This window comes from Saccopteryx bilineata, chromosome X (assembly GCF_036850765.1).
Source record: "Saccopteryx bilineata isolate mSacBil1 chromosome X, mSacBil1_pri_phased_curated, whole genome shotgun sequence".
Taxonomy (NCBI): Eukaryota; Metazoa; Chordata; class Mammalia; order Chiroptera; family Emballonuridae; genus Saccopteryx; species Saccopteryx bilineata.
Genome location: NC_089502.1, coordinates 104,949,292 through 104,968,469, shown reverse-complemented (window position 1 = coordinate 104,968,469; position 19,178 = coordinate 104,949,292). Strand labels below are relative to the sequence as shown.

Below are 19,178 nucleotides of genomic sequence, written 5' to 3'. Positions count from 1 at the left end.
GTAACATCCTTCACTTTATTTTTTTTGTGTGTGAAAGAGACAGAGTCAGAGAGAGGGACAGATAGGGACAGACAGATAGGAAGGGAGAGAGAAGAGAGGCATCAGTTCTTCGTTGAGGCTTCTTAGTTGTTCATTGATTGCTTTCTCATATGTGCCTTGACTGGGGGGCTACATCAGAACAAGTAGCCCCTTGCTCAAGCCAGTGACCTTTGGGCTCAAGCCAGCAACCATGGGGTCATGTCTATGATCCCACGCTCAAGCCAGCGACCCCGCACTCAAGCTGGTGAGCACCATGCTCAAGCCAGCGATCTTAGAGTTTTGAACTTGGGTCCTCTGCATCCCAGTCCAATGCTCTATCTACTGCACCACCACATGGTCAGGCAAAAGAAGGTGTCTCACTTTTCAAAAAAGAGATCCTCCATTTTACAGAAGAATCTTCTATATTGTCAAAGTCTTTCATTTATGGACAGGTCAGCCATTTTACAAAAGGGTCATTACAGAACTCTTCCTCTGCCTGACCACGTGGTGGCAGAGGGGATGGACCATCAACCTGGAACACTGAGGTCCCTGTGTAGAAACCCTGAGGTCGCCGGCTTGAGCATGGGCTTGTAGGCTTGAGTGTGGGGTCACCAGCTTGAGTACAGGATCACTGGTTTGAGCAAAGGGTCTTTGGCTAGCCTTGAGCCGCCCCCTCTCTCGGGTCAAGGCATGTAGGAGAAGCAATCAGTGCACAACTAAAATGAAGCAACTACAAGTTGGTGCTTCTCTCTCTCTCTTCCTCTCCCCCTTTCTCTTAAAAAAACAAAAACAAACAAACAAAAACTCTTTCTCACTTCACAGAATGTCTCTATACTTTAAAAAAGTCACCTCCATTTTGTAGAAACTTCTCTTTATGGAAGGGACCTTCTTTTTATCAAAGATACTTCCATTTTAAAGAAAATCTCTCCATTTTGCAAGAGGAAACACCTTACTTGCTGGGATGGTTCCCATTTCCAGAAGCGTCTTCACTCTGGAGAAGGTGCCTCCATCTCTCTGCAGTCCTATGTTTCAGAAGGCCAATCTGCTTCAGGGAAGGAACCTTGCAGCTACCCCCGGGCTTCTTCCTGCACGTCTCACACTTGACGCAGCTTTGTGTTTGGACTTTCAGAGAACATCTGCCAGGTCAAGCAAGGCCTGGGTGTGGTGTGGCCACAAAGGTGAAGCGGCCCAGCTGAGCTGGACCTCATGTGCAAAGGGCTGGTGGAACGTAGGGGAGCTATGCCTTTACCCCTGCTTTTTTCTCAAGTTGAGCGACTTTTCTGCCCCCCGTGGAGCTGGCTTCCCAAAAGGCACTTTCTTATTTGCTGTTGTTCTTACTTCTCCACTCCTTCTATTCCTTTTTCCCCACCCCACTCCACCCGCAGGAATTCCAGCAGTCCCTGGGGCCCACCTCTCAGCCTGGAGAGGCAGAGATCTGGGCATGCTTTGAGGATTAGGAGGCCTGAGTGCTGCTCCATCCCACTCTGACGTCTCCCCAGTTCCTCGCTGTGTGGAGCGCACACACAATTCTCTCCATTCTGCAAATGGGGAAATTGGGGTCCAGAGCTGTGACGTCTCTCCCCAGATTACCAGGGAGTTAATGGCCTGGCGGAGGTTTAGTCTGAGGTCCTATTAGCTGTTTTGAGAGTAAGCCAAGACTACAGCTGGGAAAAGGGGGTTCTTCTGGCCAAGAAGGGGGAAAGCTGGGAGCTGAAACTCCCAGAAAGAGCTGAGGGAGAAGCAAGGGCTGTTTCCCTTGGGAATGGGCAGCTGAAGGAGTCCTTGTCCTCAAACCAGCTCAAGGTAGAGCTGCTCTGCCAGTAAACCCAGAAGCATGTGCTCAGGACACCTACCAAGCAGGGACTTGAAGCAACCAGAAACAATTTTTGGAATGTTTTTTCTATTTCAGTAACAATAAGGTGTCATGGGAAACTTCAAAATTCCTTTATATTTTTAACACTTATTTCACAATTCTGTATGATTTATAGCTCATTGAATTTGATGCGGGGGAGGGATGGGGCATCATTGTCTTTTTACTGCCACCTGCCTCGAGTAGGAATCCCACCCCGAGCTGAGGAGCTGTTGTGGAGAGTGGGACTAGATTCAGTCAGTGTCTTGTCTCTGGCTGGTTTGCTTTGTGTTTCTCCCTGTGTCGATAGTTTTGTGTTGGGTTGTGGCGTGCGGGTTTACATATCTGTGTGAGTAATTTTGTGTCTCTGTGGATGTGGCTTTCAAGTTTAACACTCATTGCTCTGTGGGTCAGGGACACTATGCTGTTTCCCTTCATTGTCTTACGGACTCCCAAAACCAGGGAGCTGTTATTATTACCCTATTTTCCAGATGAGAAAACTGAGGCTCAGATAGCTGGCTTGCCCAGGATTACACAGCTGGTAAATGGGGATGTTGGGATTTAACTGCTGTGTGACTCCTGAACCAGAAGTTCCTAATGAAGGTGCTGCAGCACCTTAACCCATGCTGTGCAGTCATCAAATGTGGTCACGCCACCCTTCTTTGGAATAGCCAAGTACCACAGGTTTTTAATTATTGTCTTAGTTTTTTTGTAAATAATACAAGATTCAAGGTTATCCTTGAAATCATGGCACTGTCACAAGCATTCAGGAGCCCACTGCAGGCTAACAGGGCAGAGTCCACAGCTTGCCTGAGGCTTAAGTGGACAAACATCTGGGGGTTGAAAGTCTGTCTCTGTTTCATTCACTCGAAGCCCTCCTTGACTAGGGTTGCTAGACTTCACCCAAAAAAGTACTGTTAGATTTGAATTTCAGAGATGCAACAAATAATTTTTAGTATAGCATAGTAAATTTTGCGCATAAGTATGCATGAGACATGCTTACACTAAGAAATTATTCCTTGTTTTTCTGCAATTCAAATTTAACTGGGCAGCCTGTATTTTATCTGGCCACTCTGTGGCCGGCCTCCCCTCCCCTGCACTTCCTGAGCCGCGCTGAGCTGCTCCTGAATGAGAGTCTCTTGTCCTGGAGATTGGGAAGATTGGGAGCTCTCTGAAGGTCAGGGCCAAGATTGTTCTCCAGACTGCTGGGGGCCTGTTGGGATGCAGAGCCGCACCTCCACCCCACAGCAGCGCTGGGGCAGTGCCCAGGGTGTGCTTCCCTTGGATGATGAGAGGCGCCCTAGTGGTAGCGGGGGTTGGATGCGTGTACGGTGTGCCAAGCATATTGCACAGGGACCCGCGAACAGCTCTGAGGTTCTCACTGGGTCTTTGAGGACTGTGCACAGTTGCTTTGTGGCTGGATACGTTTTCACAAAGTGTTATGAGGTTTGGTGGTGTGACTTTGTGTGTGGGGGGGGAGGGGGCTTTTGTGGCCTCTGCTCCGATGAACGAACACTGCGGACTGCTGAACCCGGGAGTAGAGGGGGCAGTGCTGGTGGAGGACCTTGTCAGGTGTGTAGATGTGGGTGTGCTTGCGTGTGTGAGAGAATATTGTGGATTATCAAGCATAAAAAATGGGCTGGAGAAAAGCAAAGCAGGCCCTAGCGGGGTGGGGCAGAGATGGAAAAGTGGGAAAGGCTGTGGTATCTAGGAAGGGGAGGGCCTCCCCTGGGAGCTCCCATCGAGCAGGGATAGGATTTTTATATCCCCCAGAACAGACTTTTCCAGACTCGGAGCAGAGCTCAGAAATATTTGGGGGATTAAATGAATGCAAGAGAAGCCAGAAAGTCCAGCGGGTCATGAGGGGCCATGGAAGCCTAGCTGAGAATTTCCTGTTTTCCCCATGGGAGTCACAGAAGATTCTTTTGCAGGTAAGTGGCATGACCTGAGTTGATGGTTCATGCAGACACCTGGACGGAGCAAGACCTGGGGCCAACGGGCATGCCAAGGGAGAACGGGACAGGGAAATGTAGGCAGAGGGATGGGGGGGGGCATTGAAATCGGACAGGGAAGGATTTTGAATCTTCTTGCCCTCAGTGGAGCCTTGCTTGGCCTGGGCTCCTGAACTGGAACCCGTTATTCATCTCCCAGTGGGTGGGCTCGGGGCGGCGCTCTCCCCAGCCACACTGCAGCTCCCACTTCCCGAGCACTGAAGTCCACACCCCTGCTCCCCGTGGTTCCGCTCTTCTCCAGCCTCGCTATGGAGAGCATGGTTAAGAAAGGAGACCAGTGTGCTGAAAGTCTGCCGCTGACTTGCTGTGTGATCTTGAGCAAGTCATTGCCCCTCTCTTTGTCTTCATCTCCTCATTAAAAACTGGGCTGAAAATCCCTGCCCCTCTCACCTGGGGATCCAGGGTGTCCCAGAATATCTGAATTTCATTCAGCTTCTCATTTTGCAAGGCTGCCTGAACGGAGTCAGAGAGAAAGGAGAGGCAGGCTTATCTGTGGGCTCCCAGGTGAGATGGGTGAGGAGGGAACAGAGGCTGGGCCACAGCAGGACCATGGGGGTGGTATGGTCACCCTATTCCTAGGACAAACAGTGGAGCAAAGGGAGAGAAGCCCCAGCCATGGGCCCCACTACCCTGTACAGGCTGGGTGGAGATGGCTTGTCTAGGAAGACCTACCTGCTTTGAGGTGTGGAGATAAGGCCAGGTTGGTTCCTCCAGGCCTGTGAAGGCAGAAGAGGGGCACCTGGGACCCCATCACCTATGTGTGTATCTCTGAGTGCAGTCTCTCCGTGGTGGAGTGCCTGACTTTAATTCTGGACCTCTGGCCCTGTCAGCTACTCTGTTCGTCTCTCACTTTCTCTGGCCATATGTCTCTCGAATTATGTGTCTTCGTGTGCCACCCTCCAGGTGATTCATCCTCCTAAACTGCTGCGAACCAGCACAGCTAGTAATTCCAGGTCCTGAGTGGGAACAGGTGCGGAATTAAGAAAAAATAGGCTTAAAGGAAAAAGATGGGACTGGGAGGCCTCTGCAATGCTGATGGCAAGAACAGAGCTCACTCTCCACCCTCCCTGTCTATCTGCTTTCTTTATAGGGCAAAGTGAGTCCATTAGCAAACCAAAGAGATTTTTTATTACATTTCCAAGGGAACCTAAGAATTCTCCCAAGTGCAGAAAACCCCCACCATACATAACATCTTAACTTCACAAAACAAAGGATTGCCTCCAGTCTTTCTGAGGAAGTGAGGATAGGATGAGTATAAACAATCCAGCACCACAGTTAACATGAAGGTGTGGAAAAAAATAGCCTTTAGCAACTTCACAGAACAAGTGAGGTGGGGGGTTGGGCAGACTGTCAGCTTACTGCCAGTTCCCCACACCTCTGTCCCCCCAAAATCTAAGCTGCAAAGACCCTGTTGGCTTTCGGTCCCCAAAGCTCAACCCCACACCCAGGAAGGGTAGGGCAGGACCAGGCCCGGATGTGCTGTGTAGGGCTGGATGCTCAGCCCAGCTGAGCTGAGAGGAGCACCTCCTCCCTCCCAGCCAGGGCCCTGCCAGCCCAGGTGGGAAAGGAAGTGAGGAAACTGTACCCAAAGCAAGGTACAGGGTGGGGGGAGGGGACTCAATCATGGGGACTGGGAGGGAACCATGGCCTGAGTCCACTGGGGTCTCTGTGTCTGGACTGTGACCAGGGTGGCGTTAGGGACCCAGGGAAGCTGCAGGACCTCTGGGTGTTGGGCTACTCCTTCCCTCTAGGACTGGGAGGCCTCAAATCCCCTGCAACTCTTTTTCAGCCTGTGTGACCCTGTAGGGTCTCTCTGTGTGTGTTTAGCTGTATTCTTGTAAGAGAGACCATAAGACTTATTAGACCAAGAGGCAAGTGGGGTGTGTGTGTGTGTGTGTGTGTGTGTGTCTGAGCCCCTAAGAGCTGAGGACATCATGGACATGTTTGTTTCATGTGTACGATTTAGTTATGCCATATGTCTGTGATTATGTCTTTGTGTTTCTGGTACATGGCAATATGTGACTTTGTCCTGAGGTTGTGTCTGATATGGCATGATGACGCTGTGTAGCTATAGTCTTTGTGACTGTGTGAACTATTTGCAGGTATATGAACCTGAAACACCATATTATGGTATAGTACTCTTGTCCTGAAATTGTGAAACAGTATAAATGACAGTGCATATCTTTGTGACTCAGTAGAACCATGTTTGAGGCATATATAGTGGGTATATGATAATAAATGGTTGGGTGATTATTGTGTGAAGCTGTTTGTGAAATGGTAAGCTTGCATCGTGTGACTGTGTCTTTGTGACTGTAAATGAGCATGTTTACCGGTATGTGCAATACTGTGAGGCTGTGTGATAATTCATGAGGTTGTGACTGTGGGGTTTTTTGTTTTGTTTTGTTTTGTTTTTGCGAGAGAAAGAGACAGACAGGAAGGGAGAGAGATGACAAGAATCAATTTGTAGTTGCATCACTTTAGTTGTTCATTGATTGCTTCTCATACATGCCTTGACCGGGAGCTCCAGCCAATCCAGTGACCCTTTGCTCAAGCAAGTGACCATAGGGTCATGTCTATGATCCCATGCTCAAGGCGGCAGCCTCAGGGTTTCAAACCTGGGACCTCAGCGTTCCAGGTCAACACTCTGTCCCATTGTGCCACCATTTGTCAGGCATAATTGTGGGTCTTTGTGACTATATATGACCAGCTTTTCAGGAGCATGACGGCATGTGACTGAATGTTTTAATTTATGTGGCTCTGCAGTTGTGTGACACAGTAAAATAATACCATGTGACTCTGTGACTGAGTTGGCCTGTTTGTGACTGGTCGTGTATGAGACTGTGACGCAGGGTAACATTACCCTCTGTGGCTGTGAGAAGCCACGTGGCTATGGCATTGCAAAACCGACTCCATATGCAAGTGGGAGCTCGACTGCCTCTCGCTTGCTCATCCTCAAACCTGTTTGCCTGGATCCTTCCCTACACGACAGCCTTTTTATGGCTCCCTTCTGCCCACAGGATGGTCACCCCACTCCTCAGCCTGCCATCCAGGCCTTGCCCTCTCTGCTGTGGCCTCCACTGACTTCTTAATCACCTGAATCCCCCAACCGCTCTGCCCAGCCAAGCCCGACTGAGCCTCACACCCCTTCCCTGAGGGCATGCCGTCCCCTGGAGGGAGGGTCCCTTACTGCGGGCCAGACCAGATTTTCTCTCCCAAGTGTGATCATCGTCTCGCCAGGACCAAAGGCAGAAGTGGGTTTTGGGAGCCCCCAGTGAGGCAAGAGGGACAGTGCGAAAAAGCCTCTCGTTTTCTGAATTTGTCGCTGTCTTAAAGCTATTCTTGTGACTTAAAGAATGTGTGTGTGTGTGTGTGTGTGTGTGTGTGATGCTGAGACTTTAAGAACCAAAACTCTTGCTCATGAGATAAACAATTTTATCATTTACCAGACACTGAGCTATATAAAATTGTAGATAAAGAAGTCCACATATCCTTAGGACCTTAAGAAAAAGGGTAAAGTATGGTTTAGGCTGAGCATACCCACTTTGGCTATATAAACAAGGCCTGCAAACACATAAGCAAATATAGAGTGTTTACTCCCACCCCCACCTGGTTAAACTCTCAAGTAAATAATGCCTACTGACATTTGAGGAATCAATGTATTGATCACAAAGAACTCTTATGTTGTCAAAGGTCTTGCCGAGTGATAAAGACTGCCAGCCACAGCCCTGGGCCTGGCTCCCCATCTGAGGGCTTGGATGGGGCCCTCCCCAGAAAGACAGTGTGGCCAGGAAAGGGGCTCAGGGAAACCCAATACCCCAAATAGCTGATAAAAGATGCTACTCCCCAGCCCCCTTGGCAGTAATGCCAATTGCTTCACACCCAGTTTTTCCTTTTCTGCAGGGCTGCACCAGGGAAACCGGATGCTGGTTAAAAGTTTGTCCCTTGACCCTGGCCAGAGCATTGAGCCTCATCCGGAAGGTCCCCAGCGGCTTCGCTCAGACCCAGGACCCCCTACTGAAATCCCCAGCCAGCGTCCTTCACCACTGAAGCGGGCACCGGGCCCAAAGCCACAGGGTAAGTTATTCCAGAGAGTGGCAAAGAAATGGCCCAGAAGAGGGGGCAGAGGAAGGGAAAGGTTGGCTGATGGCAGAGGAGACGGCATGTTAGAACAGGAAGCACTGTGGTCCAGGGGCAGAAGGCTGTGGCTTGGAGCTGATGTGTGCATACTGGGATCTCACCTTAGGCCTGCTCTGTGCCTCCCTCCGGCAAAGGTGCAGACTGGGGCTTTGTGGTGGGGCTTGTGGCCTGGCTCTGACAGCCTCATCCAAACCCAGCTCATTGAGATCTCTCTCTTTTCTCTGTTCACCTTTCCAGTCCCCCCAAAGCCCAGCTACCTGCAGATGCCCCGGATGCCCCCTCCTCATGAGCCCATCCCCCCTCCACCATCACGCCCACTACCTGCAGACCCCCGAGTGGCCAAGGGCCTGGCTCCCAGGTCGGAGGCTGGCCCCAGTTCTGCAGCAGTATCCTCGCTGATTGAGAAATTTGAAAGGTGAGCCGGGTCCCTGAGGGGCCCGGGGGGAGGGGGGGAGGGCCCAGAATAGGAAGAACAGTTGTAAGTAAGACAGGCCTCTCAGTCAAGCTCACACCCTGCTTCCCTGTGTGTCCACCGCCCGCCTCAGAGAGCCTGTGATTGTTGCCTCGGATAGGCCAGCTCCTGGCCCCAGCCCAGGTCCCACAGAGCCAGCCATGTTGCCACAGCCACCCCTGCAGCCACCAGCGCCCCAGCTCCCTGAGGGTGAGGCCTCCCGCTGCCTATTCCTGCTGGCTCCTGTGCCACGGGATGGCGAGAAGGTGCCCAACCGGGACAGCGGCATTGACAGCATCAGCTCACCATCCAACAGCGAGGAGACCTGCTTCGTCAGCGATGATGGGCCCCCCAGCCACAGCCTCTGCCCCGGGCCCCCTCCCCTGGCCAGTGTCCCTGTTGCTTTGGCCGACCCCCACCGGCCCAGCTCCCAGGAGGTTGATAGTGACCTGGAGGAGGAGGACGACGAGGAGGAGGATGAGAAGGACAGAAAACTCCCAGTGCCCCTGATGGAGAGACAGGAGTCTGTGGAGGTACTGACCTGACCCGTGTTCACTCGGTGGCAAGCCCAGGTGGAGAAACCAGGAGCCTGACTGGTCCGCTTGGCTCTTCTCCTAGCTCAGTACTTCCCCAAACAAAGCGTGTTTCCTTTCATGAGATTGGGCTTCCCTGTCCCCCCGGTACTAAATGTGGGTAGCAAACCCCTGCTTCTCACCCCAATCACTGTGACTTCAAAATCGCCACTTGGAAAAATTGTTCTACCCTCATCAGGCCTATTAGCTGGGTCTCGGTTTTTCCATCTTGAAGATCAGCATCGTGGGTGGGAATCTGTAAAGTCCTTTCTAGCTGGAAAATCCCAAACTTAATAGCTAGGTGATGTTGGGCAAGTTTCTGCTCTCTCACCACAAACCTCATTTTCCTTACTTGTAAAGTAGGAAGTGTCTCATGTCCAGAGAGACTTCATGACAGGTGTACTCCTGTCATGAGGGGCCCACGAGCTCGTCCCCGAGGAACCTGAGGCTCCGGGGATGAAGGCTCTCGGCAGCAGGAACCTCTTTCTGGGCCCGGCAGCCTGTCACTGCTTCCAAAGGCATCGCTAGGTCACAATCAAGATGCCTGCTCTCCCAGAACCCAGCCTCAATGTGGGAGCTGAGGCCAGGTACTCAGCAGATACATGTCCAACGAACAGGACTGAGCCAACACGCAATGAGTTTTACTCATTTGTAGACTTTTGTGTTTTCCTCCCACCCCAGGTACCCAGCAAGCCTTTGCTGACTGTACTGAGTGGGTGAATAACTAAAAGTTATAGACTACTTAATCTGTAGTCTGCTATGTTTTATTTATGTTAAGTCATTTAATTGTCTCAATTACAAATGGACTTAGGCCCTATTATTATCTGTATATGTAGATAATGAGACTTAAATACAGAGCAGTTGCACAATTCATGCAAGCTAATGTATGGAAGAGCTTGGATTTGAACCCAGGAAGTCTGACTTCCTGACCCACGTGCCTAATCACTGCACTATGCTGAATGAGAGAGCAGATCACTGGGCGCATGAGTGAAGGAGCGAATGACATCTGAATTATAGGTGGCTTTTATGATACACTGGCTAGTCAGGGATGCAGCTAGGGGCCTTATAGGTCTAAAAGTGGGAGGTACGGTGATCTCTGAGTGGCATTAGACTTAGAGTAGCATTTGAACTGTTCCAAAAATTCTGGGGGCTTGGGTGAGGGTTAGGGTACAAGACGATTGGTCAGCGGTTGCCTCTTCTCCTTTCCAGCTGACTGTGCAACAGAAGGTGTTCCACATTGCCAATGAGCTCCTGCAAACTGAGAAGGCCTACGTGTCCAGGCTCCATCTCCTGGACCAGGTGAATAGCCCCTTAGGGGGCCCAGGGCCTTAGTATCTGATAGGTGAATGCCAAGAAGAAAGTGATAGACCAGAGCCTAGCTCTACCATAGGAGCCAGAATCTAGAGAAGCAGTAAGACTCTTCTCTGACTTTGACCCCCCATCCTGTCCTTGAAGTCACCTTTGAGTATGGCCCCAACCTTGATCTTTGTACCACAACCCTCATTCCTAACCCTGGGCAAGTATACCTGCCCTGACTGTGACTCTGACCCAGATCCTGAATTTACCCTTGGCTGTACACCAGACCTTGAACCTCATTTTAACCCTGACTCCAAATGACTAGAAGCACTAACGGTAAAGATTTTTGTCTGCTATCTTCACTGCCTGACACACAGTAGGCACTAAAAGTATCTGCTAAACTACGAGATCTAATTCCAGCCTTCTCTCTGACCCTCAATCTAATCCTGACCTTGACCCTAGTCCTGACTCCTCATTGTTCCAGTACCTACGTCCAGGTCCTAATCTTGACAACCTGAAATCCAACCGTGCATGTAAACCTAACTACATTCCCTCTCTCCTCAGTCTCCAGACCATGCTGGTCCCAAAGGTAACAGACCCACTCACACACACTGCCCTCCACAGACCCACTCACACACACTGCCCTCCACAGACCCACTCACACACACTGCCCTCCACAGACCCACTCACACACACTGCCCTCCACAGACCCACTCACAAACACTGCCCTCACCTGCAAGCTGCCCCTCCCCTAGCTAAGCCCCAGGTCCAGCTGGGCTGAGCACTCCTGCCCTGCCCTACAGGTGTTCTGTGCCCGGCTGCTGGAAGAAGCTCGGAACCGCAGTTCCTTCCCTGCTGACGTTGTCCACGGCATCTTCTCTAACATCTGCTCCATCTATTGCTTCCACCAGCAGTTCCTGCTGCCTGAGCTAGAGAAGCGCATGGAAGAATGGTGAGGGGCCCCAGAGCTAGGCTCCTCGCCCCCCTGTCCACTTGCCTGTTGAGCCCAGACCAGATGTGTGCACAGGTTCATTCCTGCCTGCCTTTGCCTCTTACTGCCTTTACAGAAAGAATATCAGACCCAAGCTCTGCTTTCTAGACCCTCCCAGACTGGAAACACAGTCCAGGACTCATTAAATTATAACAGAATAGCAGAACCCTTAAGAGTATGAGGTTGAAAGCCAAATTGGCTGGGTTCAAATTCCAGCTTTGCCATTTGTAGCTTTGTGATGTTAGGTTTCTTAAATTACTGTGCTTCAGTTTCCTCTCCATGAAATAAGGGTAGCAATAATAGCCTAGCTGGTAGGGTTGTTTTAAGGACTAAATTAGTTGATCCATATAGAGAGCTTAGAATAGTACTCGTTATATAATAAGTGCTCAATGAATGTGAGCTGCTGTTACTTTTTTAAATGTTTATTTTATTGATTTTAGAGAGAGGAAGGGAAAGAGAGGCAAAGAAAGGAACACCGATCTGTTTCTGTATGTGCCCTGACCAGGGATCATTCCAGTAACCTCTGCATTTTGGGACAATGCTCTAACCAACCGAGTTATCCAGCAAGGGCTGTTTATTGTTTTTTGTTTTTGTTTTGTTTGTTTTTTTTTTATTTTTGTTTTTTTTTTATTTTTCTGAAGTTGGAAACAGGGAGGCAGTCAGATAGACTCCCGCATGCGCCCGACCAGGATCCACCCGGCATGCCCACCAGGGGGTGATGCTCTGCCCATCTGGGGCGTTGCCCTGTTGCAACCAGGGCCATTCTAGCACCTGAGGCAGAGGCCATGGAGCCATCCTCAGCGCCCGGGCCAACTTTGCTCCAATGGAGCCTTGCTGCAGGAGGGGAAGAGAGAGACAGAGAGGAAGGAGAGGAGGAGGGGTGGAGAAGCAGATGGGCGCCTCTCCTGTGTGCCCTGGCCTGGAATCGAACCCAGGACTCCTGCACGCCAGGCCGACGCTCTACCACTGAGACAACCTGCCAGGGCCGTTTTTGTTTTGTTTTGTTTTATTAGTGCTATGACAGAGCTCAGACTAGGAGACTGGGGGGATCCAGAAAAATGGACCAAACCTAGCCTGGTAGATTAGAGAAGGACCCAGGGAGGAGGTGATGCCTGAGTTGAGGACTGAGGTAGAAGGGCAGCATGACAGGTGGTCTCCTGGCCTCAGGCTCTCCTCTTCCAATCCATCCTTTAGAGTCCACACCATCTGCCATATGGTCTTTCTGAACAACAATCAGATCATGTCATTTCCTGCTTTAAATCATCTCTCTACTCCCCACACCTACAAGATAATGTATGTCCCCCTTACCAGACAGTGACCAGAAAGGGCTGTCACTAAGCTAATTCCTACATTTCTACAACTGACTGTGACCCTTGAAGGCTGGACCAGGCACAGCCCTGTGTGCCCCCTAGCTAATTGAGACTCCTGAGGAGGGTGACCAGGCCTGGTCACTTTGCCTGCCCTACCAGACCCTCTCAGGGCTCCACTAAGTGTGACTCATTGGTGTCCCCAGAATCATTCAGTACAAGACTTGGTACAGAATCAGGGTACAAAGTGGTCCTTGCAGTTAGGTCAGGGCAGGTACTCCAAGACATGACATTTCTGGTGCTCGAGCAGTGCAGAGTTGGGGCAGGTGGCAGCCCAGGCCATAGTCTCAGGTAAGCTGAGCCTCTTGGCCTAATTGCCCTATAATATAAGCAGAATTTCCAAAGGAGCAGACTGGCTGAGAAGTAGATTTCTAGAATTAAGAGACCTCATAGGTCTCTGCCTGGGGCTGGAGACCTATGGGGTGAGAGCGACGTTTGGGGACAAGGATCAACAGGACCATGTCAGCCCTTGCTTCCACCCCAGGGACCGCTACCCCCGCATTGGAGACATCCTGCAGAAGCTGGCGCCCTTCCTCAAGATGTATGGCGAGTATGTGAAAAACTTCGACCGGGCCGTGGAGCTGGTCAACACCTGGACAGAGCGCTCCACCCAGTTTAAAGTGATCATCCATGAGGTGCAGGTAAACAGCAAAGATGGACGGGGAAGATAGGGGAGGAGAGGTCTGCAGTGACCCAGTGGGAGGTCTGTGGCCGGATCTGAGCCCCTCTGCCTCTGCCTGTCACAGAAGGAGGAAGCCTGTGGCAACCTGACATTGCAGCACCACATGCTGGAGCCTGTACAGCGCATCCCGCGCTATGAGCTGCTTCTGAAGGACTATCTGTTAAAGCTGCCCCATGGCTCCCCGGACAGCAAGGATGCCCAAAGTGAGTGCACACACCTGGGCCTAGCCCCCAGCCAAGACTTCATTCACAGGGTCAGCCTTCCATTGCCACATAATTGAAATCCTAGAGTAGGATCTCCAAACGAAAAGGGCCACATTGAGGCTCTAGAGTGAGACCCCAGGATGAATCTTCAGGTTGAGATCTCTGCCTGAGGACCCAGACAGAACATTCAGGAGTCCCCCAGTCTGAAGTTCCCAACTGGAATGACAGAGTTTTTTTGGGGGGGGAGGCATACCCAGAATGATTCCCTCAAGGAAGCCAGCCACCTGTTTCCCAGGCCGAGATGCCAAGGCTGACCCCTAGATTTATCCTCAAATGAAGTCCCAAGTCCAGAGGGACTAAGCCACCAAGCTGAGAGCCCAGACTGACCCCTTAGGCTGAACTCTTTTAACTGAAATCTCCACAACTGAGCTCATCGAGCCTCTGATTTTCCATCCTCCACAATTAGAACTCCACTCCATATCTGCTAGCCCCTACCCTGAATGAACCTTCCAAAAGAACCTCCAAGTCTCATCTGAACCCCATAGAATCACCTCTCTACAGGGGGGTGGGAACAGGAAGCATCAACTTGTTTTCTTCTCATATGTGCCTTGACCCGAGAAGCCCAGAGTTTTGAACTGGCGACCTCAGCATTCCAGGCCAATGCTTATACATTACACCACTTCAGGTCAAGCAAAATCACCTCTTTAGAATTGAGCACCCCAGACTAGGCTCAGTATTTACTGCCTCCAAGGTTTAGATGTCTAGGCTGAGATACAGCCCCTCCCACTGAACCACTAGAAACGTGTTTAATTCGGATTCCTGTAGTATGAGACCCACCTCCAGGGTCACACCCCAAAGAGAGTTCCCCAGAGTCTCTCCAACTTTCTCTTGCCCAGACTGTTATTTCTACTCATTCCTTCATTAACATAACAGCTACTAACTGAGCACCTCCTTGTTCTGTATATTGTTTTAGGCATGGGGGATATGAAGATGAACCAGATAGACAAGGTCCTTGATCTTAGGGAGCATATAGTCTAGTTGGGGATATAGACAAACAAAAAGTACAGTGAGTCCTTGAATAATGTCATTTTCTTCAATGCCATTTCATTAGAATGTTGATGAGATGCCATAAGAACTTAAGTCTTGCCTATATCAAATAGCCTGTGCTAAAACTGGTTTCATTATACATCATTTCTCCACAGTTCCAAGAACCAATTGATGACCTTGAGGACTTACTGTAATGAATACACAGGAGAATATTAGATATGTGCTATGTGTAATTCAGAGAATAAGAGAGTGATGTAACTAACTGGGGGGAGGGGGCTTTCTGAATAGAAGATATTTGAATCCTACCTGACTAACAAGAAAGGAGACACACGTCAGTTAGGGGAGAGCACTGATTAGGGAGGCAACGGCAGGTACAGAGTACCTAAGGGGAAGGTTAGTGGAGCGGGTGGCAGCTTGCTTATCTCTGGACCACCAGGAGGGCCAGTGTGACTTGAACATGACAAGTCAGGCTAGAATGGTAGAAACAGTATTGGAGAGAGGAGAAAGTCTCTGAAGGCAAAGACAAGTACAGTAGATGGATTTTATTCTGAGGAGGGAGGGTAGTCATGGAAAGGTACTGACCGAGAGCAAGAGATAGAGTCAAGACACCAGTTAGAAGCATTTTTTACAATAATTTAAGTGAAAAGTTGACTTAGATGAGGACGGTAATAGTGGAAGTAGTGAGAATGGTTGGATTCAATATATATTATACAGTTGACCCGTGAGCAACATAGGATTAGGAGCGCCAACCACCGTGCAGGCAGAAATCTACATAGAGTTTTGTCTCTCCAAACGCTTAACTACAAATAGCCTACTGTTGAGTGGAAGCCTTACTGACAGTATTAAGAGCTGATTAACACATGTCATATGTGTTATATACAGTATTTTTACAATAAAGTAAGGTAGAAAAAAAGAAAATGTCATTAGGAAAAGCATGAAAAAGAGGAAATACATTTATAGAGTTTACTGAATAAAATCCAGGTATATGTAGACCCACATAGTTCACACCCATGTTGTTCAGGGTCAAGTGTATTTGGCAGAGCACTAAAGAAACTAGGGTGGGCTGGGAGTGCGGCTCAGGAGAAGAAGTCAAGAATGACTTGCAATTTTTTAGCTGATTGTAATGGTTTCTGAGATGCGCTTAGGAGTTTGATTTTGGACTTGTTCAAAGTGAACTACCAGTTAGACTCATGCCAAAGCCGAGTCTAGAATCCCAGAGAGAGAGATCTAGATGCCACTGGCTCATAGGCAATATGCGAAGCCATGTGGCTGGACACAATCACCAAGGGACTGGGCATAAATAGAGAAGAAAAAGGATCCAAGAACAAAGCCAAGGAAGGTGGAATCAGCAAAGGAGACTTAGAAAGGACCAGCCCTAAATGTGGGAAGAACACCAAGAAAGTGTGAGGTCTGGGAAGCCACAGTCGGGAAGATAGTCATGTCCATGTCCCAGACGGAGCACCCTCCACCCTACCAAATGGGGCACTTTTCTCCTAAGTCTGGACCTCTAGAAAGAACTAAAATTCTAGAAAGTTTGATAGCTAAGCTCTACAGACAGACGTCTTTCCCCAAGTGAGAGCCCCCACTGAGATGCCAGTATGAGCTATAGAACTTAAACCTGTAGAAAAAGCCTTCCACAGGTTCCCACGGACTGACATCTTTAACCTGAGCCCTGAGGCTGAACCTAGTCTGAAGCCCCAGGCATAGATCCCCGCACTGGTTTTCCCAAACTGAGATCCCAGACTGGGCCTCCAGAATGGTCTCCCTACCTGCGCTCTTGAGAGGGTGTTCCCAGTCAGAGCCCTCCGTCTGAGGTCCCAGAGTGAGATTCCCCCGAAAGAGCCCCCAGCCTGATCTCTTTGGCCACCATTCTATAGACAGGTATTGCCAACCCTAACACCCTAGGTTAACGCCTCCATTTACTGTCCCTCAGACTGATACTTCTAGCCTGAGCCCAACAGACTGACACTCGTCCATCCCACAGACTGAGACCACTGAGCCCTCAGACTGGATTCCTAGAGTTCCCCCGTATGAACCCCAGAGGAAACCCTGAGATAGAGCTGCCCAGAGTGAGCTCCAGACAGAAACTCCAGACTTTATTTTCCTAGCCCAGGTCCCCCAAATCAAGCTACCCGTGCCAAGGCCCAAGTCTGTTCTTCCCAGTCTCAACTCCCAGACTGGCTTCCCCCAGACCAGATCCCCCATTTTCTGCCTCCCAGACTTAGATCTATGGATTGAGACTCCCAGGTTGGATCCACCAGATTGAGATTTCCAGATTGAGCCCCCTACTGAGAACTGAGGACACCTCACTGCTCCCGGGTTCCTACAAGCCTCCCATCTCCTTTCTCCACTCAGAGCCCATGAACTCCACAGGATCCCATGTCCACATTGAGGTTCCAGGACTGAGTTCTGCAGTTTTACTTCCACATTGGGTCCCTAAACTGATATTTCTAAACTGAAATTCTCCAAGTGAGCTCCCTAGACCAAGCCCCAGACTGAGTCCCTTTTTCCATCTGTTGAGTCCCTAGGCAAGCTGCTCGGTCTCTCGGCCTCAGTTTTCTGGTACAGTGGGAATGATAATGATACTTGGCTCAAAGAGATGCCTGCAGGGTAAAGGAGATGGTCCAGGTAAAGCTTTCAACACAGTGCCTGGGGCACATGGTGAGGGCACAATAACTGTTAGCTGTTTTTATTACTGAAGACCCTGGCTAACACCCTCCATACTAAGTACCCCTGAAATCCGCCTCCAGATTGAGTTCACCAAACTTAGGTTCCTGCTTTGTTTTTTGTTTTTTTTTTTATTTTTATTTTTTGTATTTTTCTGAAGCTGGAAACGGGGAGAGACAGTCAGACAGACTCCCGCATGCGCCCCACCCCGCACGCCCACCAGGGGCGACGCTCTGCCCCTCCGGGGCATTGCTCTGCCACGACCAGAGCCACTCTAGCGCCTGGGGCAGAGGCCAAGGAGCCATCCCCAGCGCCCGGGCCATCTTTGCTCCAGTGGAGCCTCGGCTGCGGGAGGGGAAGAGAGAGACAGAGAAGAAGGAGGGGGGGGTGGAGAAGCAAATGGGCGCCTCTCCCATGTGCCCTGGTCGGGAATCAAACCTGGGTCCCCCGCACGCCAGGCCGACGCTCTACCACTGAGCCAACCGGCCAGGGCCAGGTTCCTGCTTTGTACCAATCTCGACTCTATCCATGTCCCCAGAATGAACCTCAGAGCTTGAGCTGGGGCGAGTGAGCTCCCCACACTGAGCCCAAAGATGCACCCCCCCCTCCAAAAGAACTTTCCAGTTCAGTTTTCTGAGCTTCTCAGAATGAGAATAGAGAGTATCAATAGCTGATTAACACATGTCATATGTGTTATATACAGTATTTTTACAATAAAGTAAGGTAGAAAAAAAGAAAATGTCATTAGGAAAAGCATGAAAAAGAGAAAATACATTTATAGAGTTTACTGAATAAAATCCATGTATATGTAGACCCGCATAGTTCATACCCATGTTGTTCCCCAGGCCAAGATTAAGCTGATCTCCGCTCAGACTGAAATACTCAGGGGAGCCCCACAAAGTGCCTCTAGGTCTCTACCCCACTGAATTTTATCTCTGGTTCCCCAGACTGACAACCCCACTTTCTACTGCCCAGACTGAATTCTGGTGCCTGGACCCAAGATTGGGCTCCCCGAACCAGGTTAGCTGGAACTTGCCTGAGCTGCCTACCCTAAGCCCAAGACTGAACTCCAGTCAAGGTCCCAGACTGCCAAGCCCAAACCAACCCCCACCAAAGCCTCTGGACTGACATTCCCATACTGAACCTCCATAAAGAGCCTGCACACATGGGACCCCTGCCAGACTGTTTCCCACACGAGATCTCCAGAATTCCTGGTAGCAAAGCCTCTAGTCAGAGTGCAGCGGCCATTGCAGGCCTGAGCTTGTAAGCCCACGGCTTGCCAGAGTCTTCCTTCTGTCCCCTTCCCTGGGTACCTCCTACCTCCACTGACCAGCATGCTCCCTTCCCTGGGGTAGAGGAGATGCAGAATGTATAGGAGAAAGGGCAACTGGGAGAGCAGCCCCAGCTCTGATGTAAACTCTGCTGCCTCCCAGGTAGACAACCGAGGGCTGCTACCTCTTCTCTCTGAGTCTGTTTCCCTGTAGGACAAACAGCACAATTACACATATCTTATAGGGTTATTATGAGAATTGAAGAAGTTAATGTATGTAAAGCATCTGTTGGGGAGCCCTGGAGAGGGTAGTAGGACCTTGACTCCGTTCTAGGGAGCTCCTGATCTACTACAGGATCCAGACGTGTACATATAAACACACAGTGAACACACAGTGTGACCAGTAGGACAGAGTAGAGCTAAGGGGAATGTGAGAACCAGACAGGGTCCTATTCCAGCCTGGGAATTCAGGGCAGGCTTACTGGAGGAGGTGAGCTGAATCCAGAAGACTAAGGACAGTTGGCCAGGTGATGCAAGACAGGACAGGTTGGGAGGCAAGTAGAGGACGTTGGAGAGGTCAGCAGAAGCCAGATCACCAAGGGCTTTGAATGCCAGA

General features: G+C 50.2%; 1 protein-coding gene across 1 annotated transcript in view; it reads left to right on the top strand.

Moving 5' to 3' along the window:
* FGD1 (FYVE, RhoGEF and PH domain containing 1) overlaps positions 1 to 19,178 on the top strand; it is a 40,437-nt gene that overhangs the window by 10,015 nt on the left and 11,244 nt on the right. Inside the window, exons 2-8 of the mRNA XM_066248876.1 lie at positions 7,780 to 7,953; positions 8,254 to 8,431; positions 8,562 to 9,000; positions 10,249 to 10,338; positions 11,139 to 11,287; positions 13,178 to 13,334; positions 13,440 to 13,578. Coding sequence (XP_066104973.1) covers positions 7,780 to 7,953; positions 8,254 to 8,431; positions 8,562 to 9,000; positions 10,249 to 10,338; positions 11,139 to 11,287; positions 13,178 to 13,334; positions 13,440 to 13,578 — 1,326 coding nt within the window. The remainder of the gene's footprint in view (positions 1 to 7,779; positions 7,954 to 8,253; positions 8,432 to 8,561; positions 9,001 to 10,248; positions 10,339 to 11,138; positions 11,288 to 13,177; positions 13,335 to 13,439; positions 13,579 to 19,178) is intronic.